At 41.0% G+C, this 7,994-nt stretch overlaps 2 protein-coding genes across 2 annotated transcripts; both read right to left on the reverse strand.

The window, feature by feature from the left end:
• Window positions 1-1,328: 1,328 nt before the first annotated feature.
• On the reverse strand, window positions 1,329-3,362 carry LOC137879702 (blue-sensitive opsin). The gene is made up of 5 exons (XM_068720620.1): window positions 2,984-3,362; window positions 2,400-2,568; window positions 2,088-2,253; window positions 1,748-1,987; window positions 1,329-1,433 (listed from the first exon to the last, which is right to left on the reverse strand). Exons 1-5 carry the CDS (start codon window positions 3,360-3,362, stop codon window positions 1,329-1,331), a joined length of 1,059 nt encoding a protein of 352 aa, XP_068576721.1.
• A 1,446-nt stretch (window positions 3,363-4,808) lies between these two features.
• LOC137879707 (blue-sensitive opsin-like) lies at window positions 4,809-7,444 on the reverse strand. The gene is made up of 5 exons (XM_068720633.1): window positions 7,066-7,444; window positions 6,780-6,948; window positions 6,536-6,701; window positions 5,972-6,211; window positions 4,809-4,913 (listed from the first exon to the last, which is right to left on the reverse strand). The coding sequence occupies exons 1-5, from the start codon at window positions 7,442-7,444 to the stop codon at window positions 4,809-4,811; spliced, it is 1,059 nt and encodes a 352-aa protein (XP_068576734.1).
• Window positions 7,445-7,994: the final 550 nt, after the last annotated feature.

Genomic DNA, 7,994 nt, shown 5'->3' on the forward strand with positions numbered 1-7,994 from the left:
ATTGATGAACATATAGGCAACAGTTGGTTGCAATACTGAGGCACATGCTGTATGTTGTGAAATGTAATTAGTATGACTTGTGTGACTACAGAGATTAATGGGTAATCCTATTCAGTTAACTGTCTTTGGTTTATTGTCTTTAAGCACAATGTTTCTGTTGCACTTTTATTATGTATAATATGTAGAAAATCATTCCTGCTTGCATATATATATGTGTGTGTGTTCGTCTGCCGTCCTCTGAACTCTGTACGGTAAAGTCTCGGCTTGGTGAGTGAACTTGTGAACCGCGTACCTGCAACATTGTGGGCAAGAGGTAAGAATGACTATATGACTATATATTTATTAGTCGTTGTACTATCAAAACAAAAAGTCCTACTTCCCTTGACAGTCTTTTCAGTACTGATTTACTCACAGTTGTAAGGTAAACAGTTCACGTGGTACTTGCTGTGTCAACGAGGCAGTTTGGCGCCATCTGTAGGCTGAACGTTGACTTGTCTCAGTCGTTTGCACCACAGCGGTGTCCGATACGTTCTATTTTGAATACATATGAATGAACTGGTTGATAACGCATGTGAAAGATCTGCATTTGAAGCCTACTCTTCTAATTTAATTCCTGGTTCAAGTTGACATGACCAACAAACGCATCTAAATGTTTCCCTCATGTGCTTGAATGTCAAAATAAATGTTACTGCAAATTCTCCCTCCAGCTCACTGATGATGTTTTGCAACATATTTAGTTACAAAATATCCACAGTGAGTTGGAGCGTTGGGGGAGTTGGGGGGGGGGGTACCATACATCACTGCAGGACCATATACCTTTTCTTTACTGGGACAAGCGTTACATATGGACCAAAGTACATTCCCCTAATCTCAGAAACTATCTGAAGAGGTGATCCCATGTAATGATTGCCCAAATTGTCTCTCAAGCGAAATAAGCTGTTAAGCTGTGGGTCTGCTGTTTATTAACTCTAGGTTTAACTACAGGTTAATGAATCCCTATAAAACAAATACAGTACAACTTTTCAAACTCATTCACAAATATGTATTATATACTATGAGCATTTGCTTGCAAAGGTTAATTGACTAATAACTACCATGGGTTTCAAGTGACCAAAGTTAGACGTCTTAATGTCTTGCAGGAAAAATAAGATTTTAAGACTAAAAGAACATACATTTTCATGCACATCTTGAATGGGGAGCATTTTTTTTTTTAGCATTTTTCCTTGCATATAACTCTTTAAAATTCGTTTTACTTTAAAAATAATACAATTCCATTTGTCATGATATGTGTTCATATTTACAATATGTAAATCATCAAAATCAACAATCTAAGAAGGTCCAACTTTAGAGACTTCAGTGACAGATTGACTTGTCGATGACTCCTCATCATCGCTTTCACCCATGCCCAGCATCGTCTTCATACATGAGCGGAACTGAAAGGGTAAAAAAAAAAATTGTTGAAGAGGGAAATGTCTTTTCCATTGCTGCATATAATTTAAAAACATAAGGAACGTTGCAGGTGATTCTCTTCAGAGATTAACGCTGTAACATTATATCAGGTGACCCCGTTATGACAGTGATTCTTTCTGTCCAAGTAATCCAAATGAAATAAATAAATAAAATCTGCAGTTGTTAAATGCATATCAGGTTTTCTGTGTGAGGACGGAGCAAGCTTTTTGTATGTTCTGCCACCACTAGAGGGCACCACTGGTCTGAGATTTTGCATCAGAGTGAACGATGAACCAACCTGTTTGTTGAGGAAGATGTAAATAACAGGATTGTAGACTGTGGAGGCTTTAGACAGACAGGAGGGTATGGTCGCCAGTCTCAGGTCAAATGTTTGTCCTCGATTATTCACGACCCAAAGAGCAAAGGAGGCGTAAGGCACATAGCACACCAGGAAGCCCATCACCATGAGAACCACCATCCTGGTCACCTCCCGCTCTGCCTTCTGGGTGGAGGCAGACTCTGCTTGGGCCTTCGCTGCCTGTTGAGGGAGAAGTAGTAAAAGTGGTCAGTCTGATGGAAGCACATACACACACACACACACACACACGGTATCAACTCAAACCCGACGTTTTACCTACCGATTTCAGCGCGAAAAGCAGCTGTGAGTAGCAGAAAATGATGGTGCAGAAGGGAACAGCAAAGCAGAAGCAGAAGAGGAACATCACATAGGACTCATTGTTGAATTTGTTGTTGGTGGTGTACCAGTCCGGTCCACAGGAGCACTGCATGCCTTCTGGGATGTACCTGGAGAGACAGACAATAAACCACTATGTACTGTAGAAACTCGTGTGGTGGCTGTGTGACTGGGGGCAGGACATCAAAAAGATCCCTACAAGAGCTGTTATAAGAGATAATAAAGCTGCATGTGTGTTTGGCCTTTGTGTACTGACCTGCTCCATCCAACCAGAGGAGGAACTGCAGCAATTAAAGCAAAGACCCAAGTCACTGCGCAGCAAGCTATAGCATGAGAAGGCTTGAAGGCGAAGTTCCCGATTGGCTTGCAGATGACCAGCCATCTTTCAAATGCTATCACAGCAAGAGACCACAGGCTTACCATACCTGGAACAAGAAAAAAAAATGAAAAGACACCTGCCTCACTGAGCTTAAACTAATTCCATTGCGTATCTCTAATAGAAGCTAAAACATAACAAAGCAGGGTAATTGGCTCTGTGATTTCCTATTTATATGTTAAACATTTTGCAATTACATTTTCATTAAAGAAGTGCATAGACTGCACTTGAATTAAAATAGTTTTAAAGTTTTTTTACATTAATAGGCAGGTGAAACCATAACACAGTATCTATATCTATATAACAATAACCATAGGCACAGGATATTGCATACATCACAACACACATAAACAGACATCTTTGCCTTCATGGTAATATAATGAGATATAAATCACTCCCTCTATGATAGTATTATATTTAACAGCCCTTGTTTTTAAATTACAAGAATGCATGTAACTCCTTACCACCAAGGGTTGCTGTAAATCCTTCGAGCTTGCACCCCAGTGGACCAAGAATCATGTATTTGAAGGCAAAGCAGACGAAGCAGGTGAAGGAGCCCACAGCGGCAACGAGGAGGTTTGCCACAGCCAAGTTTACCAGGATGTAGTTAAGATGAGACCGGAGCTTCTTATATTGAACAGTGCATGCAATAGTGAGGATATTAATGGCTGTGCCGGTCACAAACAGGAAGAACATAAATGCTGACATGGAATAAAAGATCCCCAGGCTCCCTAAGTGATCTTGGGGAACCAGGTACGGGCTGAGAGATGTGATGTTGTTGGTGTCCAGAGGGATGGGAATCCAGAAGTCTTCTGGGAGCTCCGTTGGGCGAATTCCCCTCATTTTTCTCTAGTTGTGTGTCAAATAAATACAAATTAAATAATACTGACACACTTGATGTCTTACGTCTTCTAAAAGACTTGTTGCTTGCTGATGGGGCGTCAAAGGGGCTTTTATAGGACTTTTGACTATTACTCAGGTTTGACTTAATTGGCTTTAAAGGAGGGACTTTAAAGCTTTGGTGCACAGTTAATACGCACAGACCTCACATAGGCTACTTGTGTTGGGGAAGTACACACACAACGCACTCCCATAATAACATGCATCCCCTTTGATCACAATTGATGTTCAAGGTCAGAGTCAGTTGGATGCATTCGGCCCTCAGTTATCCAGGATGTACCTAAGGCTTTACGTTAACAACGTTTTCAAAGAAACAGCTTCTTTGGGGGTTTTTTTAAAGAGGAGATTAGTAAACTTGAAACTGTGAGCAATGCAGTACAAAAAACTGGTGGTAAAAAGTGGAAATTAAAAGCCAAACCAGATGCCAAACCATTCTATAAAGGAACATCTAAAGAAATACTTTTACAACACGAGAGCACGTTTGAACAAATACTAATATTTCAAAGACTATGTTGATTTAATCAAATATTAAAAATGAGTTTGCAAACCAGATTTTGTAATATTTTGGTTAGAATCATCTGTTCGTGAGAGTTTGAAATCATTAACAGTAACAACTTCTCTGCCAGGCGTGTCTGCAACGACCACTGCTGTAATGTTTGATTGAATGACACCCACAATTGGCTAACCGCGACTTGACTTTATTTATGCTTAGGAATATATTTTTGACAATACACTTGTAAACCTGAGGTTGATGTCTAATAAAGCGGCACGGAATGGCTGTGTGTGTCTGCAGAGCAGCGGCAAAGGCGGTGGCGATGCACTCAGCTGTGTGATCATTTGCGGCCCCTATCGACAGGGTGGCGGTTAAGAGTAGAGAGTGGGGAATTGGCAGTCAGCAGGCAGTCAATGGCAGTATCAAACAGGCAACAAAAGGGGTTTTGAGAAAGTGTGAGTCACTGCAACCACGAGAGCATGCAGCCATAAATGAGCACCCAAATTATTATTCAGTTCGGTGCAGCAGTATGCGAGATTAGCCGTGGACAAACAAAGAGATGCACACACACGACTGATGTCATAATCTCCTGGCAGAGATCAAAAATAACTTCATTGTCACCACATTACTTTTTTTTCTTGCATTTTGCAGTGAATATGTGCTTTACAACACAACACCCACATAAGGAAACATTCCAAACCAGTGAATGTCATCAACATAAAGACATCAACCACTACTACCAACTGTTGTTTTTTACATTTTTTACTTTGCAGATTATTTATGATTTCTTACTTGATTAGCAACATTGCAGTCATATTTTTTCATATGACAAAACACATGTACATTTGCTGTTATATACAATTCACAATCATCAGTGGCAAGTCTTGATGTTCAGTCTAAGCAGGCCCAACTTTTGAGACTTCGGTCACTGACGCTGACGTTGACGACTCTTCATCATCACCTCCACTCATCCCCAGCATCTTCATCATGCATGAACGGAACTGAAAGGGAAAAAGAAACAGATCATCAAAGTAGTTAACATGTACATATGGTATCTTTTTTATAGTATAAGGACAACTGATATAACATTAAAGGCACTATATGTGTAGAATACAAAAATGTACTTTGGCACCCACCAGTGGTTTTATCAAAACAGACACTGCGGAAGATTTCAGTGGGATTGTTTCAATTTTCAAAAACTTAAATATATTTATTTGTCTACACATGGCATAGCAAAGTGAATACATAAATGATTTAACATGTTTTTTAAATTGATCCAAAAAAATATTACAGCAGTAGAGTATACTCAGATCAATACAATACAGCATTGACTCAAAGCCTGAAAGTTACTGGACGGTCTGTCAATGGCAATATTTGCAGATTTTCAACCTTATTTCTAGCTATCAAAGTAGATAGTGTCAGAAAGGCCTGCAGTTGATAGTGATGTTCTCTGTGTCTCTGGGGTGCAGCTGCAAAAACTGTTGCTGTTACGTATGCCAGTGACGGGACAGTAACGTACTTAGTATACGGAAGAACTACAGAGTGCTATTTCAAGAGTGCTATTTCAGCTTTGGTAACTTTGGGGGGGGGGGGGTGCAATACCTCTTTAAACCTTGTTCTCTTTGCCTGTGTTACACATCCAACAGCGAAAACGGCAGCCCAAAATATAAGTGCAGAGGATGTAATAGACGGCAAGGATCTTTGACAGTGTACATGTGACAGTGCTTTGGCTGACTCAGATATTCACTCGGTAAGCATATAGCACGCACCGGGGAATTCATTTCTTCAGTGGACTACATTTACCATTAGCACTAACTGGACATCCACATAAAAGGTGACGGATTTTCCCTGTAAAAGCTGAGAGGAGGAAACGTTATGATCATATTACAAATTGTTGCACTCAGACTGAGGTAATATTATAAGATTGTACACACATGATACACAGAGACTGTTTTTGCACATTTTCAGCAGTCCAACAGTTTTCCCGCATGCGTCTTTGCAACGAAGCCAAAAGCGCATCGCTTTTTAAAATTGTTGTTCATCACAATATTTAACCGACCTGTTTATTGAAGACAACATAGATGATAGGGTTGTAGACCGCAGAGCCCTTCGAGAGGCAGGAGGGTATGGTCGCCAGTCTCAGGTCGAATGTTTGTCCTCGATTATTCACCACCCAAAGAGCAAAGGAGGCGTAAGGCAACCAGCACACCAGGAAGCCCATCACCATGAGAACCACCATCCTGGTCACCTCCCGCTCTGCCTTCTGGGTGGAGGCAGACTCTGCTTGGGCCTTCGCTGCCTGTTGAGGAAGAAAGGTGAGTTGGGTCAAAGAATTTTTTTACTAAGCCAGTAGAATCACCGGTGATTTCAATGACTGCATGTGTTAAGTATTTTCCGAACCATGCCTGTCAGAACCACGTTGTTGATGGGACTGCTTCACAAGGACTATACATGGACAAATGATACTTTGGCCTTGAGACATAAGATGATGTGCCTTTAAATATAAACGCTTTTTTAGTGTTAAAATTCTATCTTTTCAAAACAAAAAATGTTGGTGAACCAAAGTAACTACATTTAAGTTCAATGTAATCAAATTGAAGATGTTTTTTGTGATTTGCCTCACCATTTTTAGTGTAAAAAGGAGCTGGGTGTAGCAAAAGACAATGGTGGCAAAAGGAACGGCAAAGCAGAAGCAGAAGAGAAATATCACGTAGGATTCATTGTTGTATTTGTTGTTGGTTGTGTACCAGTCTGGACCGCAGGAGCACTGCAGGCCTTCTGGGATGTACCTGGAGAGATAAACACAAGAGCAATGAGTGAGCACAGCAGCTTTGCATCCCTGCTATCAGTGCAGATGTAATACTGACCTGCTCCATCCGACCAGTGGAGGAACTGAGGCAATCAGTGCAAACACCCAGGTGAATGCACAGCAGGCTATAGCATGGTCGGGCTTGAAAATAAAGTTACCGAGTGGCTTGCAGATGACCAGCCATCTTTCAAAAGCTATCACAGCAAGAGACCACAGGCTTACCATACCTGAAATGAGATGGACATAAAACCCTTTTTTCAAACCATTATAGACAAATCCAGTAATGGAAAGGCATGATCAAATGGAATTAGATTATTGTTTTGAAACTACAGTTCAAATCTTACCGCCAAGCGTTGCCATAAAACCTTCGATTTTGCATGCTAGTGGTCCGAAGATAAAATATCTGGATGCAAATGAGCAGAAGGCAGTGAAGGAGCCCACACAGGACACAAGAAGGTTTGCCATGGCCAAGTTCACCAGGATGTAGTTGAGGTGGGACCGGAGCTTCTTGTATTGGACGGTGCATGCAATGGTGAGGACGTTAATGCTAGTGCCACACACAAATGTGAAGAACATGAATCCTGCCATGGAGTAGAAGATGGTCGAGTTTCCCAAGTGGTCCTGAGGGACCAGGAAAGGACTGAGTGACGTGATGTTGTTGGTCTCCAGGGGGACGGGTATCCAGAAGTCCTCTGGCAGCTCCATGCCACGGTTTGCTTTCATTTAGACGGTGTTGTCGCTTCGTCTATATCGCATAAAATAAGAAAAAGAATAAAATATTTAAGAGACAGACATCAATACTGGGAAGTCTGTGTCCCTAACGTCTTGATAAACATTTGTGGAGGACTGACTTTTATAAAGGTTCCCAGGATGTCCCTTGTCCCCATTAAAAGATTAAATGACTATAATTGACTGATTAATTCGGGTTTGCATTGATTGGTGTAAGTCATTTAGCGATTGACAGTTCTGGCAGCGCTGCCAAGGAGTTTACAACCCGGATGTTTTCAAAAAAAGTTTGGCAGACAACTTTGGCATTACAGCTGGCATTGAGGGTTGAGGACAACGTCTGCCACGCGTTTAAAGACAACAGCACATGCTGCAAATGTTGTATTTAGTGTTAGTGTCATTGGAAAATACACAAAACACACTTGCACAAGCTAATGGTTGGAAAGCCTGTGTTGGTGCTTATCTAATGACAGTTTAAGAGATACATTAGATCTTTGTAAGAGGTTGTTGTTCATGGTAAGCAAGACAATAATCTAAATTGTGAATG

Source organism: Cebidichthys violaceus, unplaced genomic scaffold, assembly GCF_023349555.1.
Source record: "Cebidichthys violaceus isolate CVI_PGR_0920_01 unplaced genomic scaffold, fCebVio1.0.p SCAF_25, whole genome shotgun sequence".
NCBI lineage: Eukaryota > Metazoa > Chordata > Actinopteri > Perciformes > Stichaeidae > Cebidichthys > Cebidichthys violaceus.

Bases quoted from the DNA above. Each gene is read 5' to 3' on its own strand.
- LOC137879702 (XM_068720620.1), bottom strand. From the start codon at position 3,362: ATGAGGGGAATTCGCCCAACGGAGCTCCCAGAAGACTTCTGGATTCCC. The intron at 1,988-2,087 runs GTAGGTAAAACG...CTCCCTCAACAG, and splicing joins TGCTTTTCGCGCTGAAATCG to GCAGCGAAGGCCCAAGCAGA. The intron at 1,434-1,747 runs GTTGGTTCATCG...TTACCCTTTCAG, and splicing joins ACATCTTCCTCAACAAACAG to TTCCGCTCATGTATGAAGAC.
- LOC137879707 (XM_068720633.1), bottom strand. From the start codon at position 7,444: ATGAAAGCAAACCGTGGCATGGAGCTGCCAGAGGACTTCTGGATACCC. The intron at 6,949-7,065 runs GTAAGATTTGAA...ATCTCATTTCAG, and splicing joins TTTTATGGCAACGCTTGGCG to GTATGGTAAGCCTGTGGTCT. The intron at 6,702-6,779 runs GTCAGTATTACA...TTATCTCTCCAG, and splicing joins CCACTGGTCGGATGGAGCAG to GTACATCCCAGAAGGCCTGC.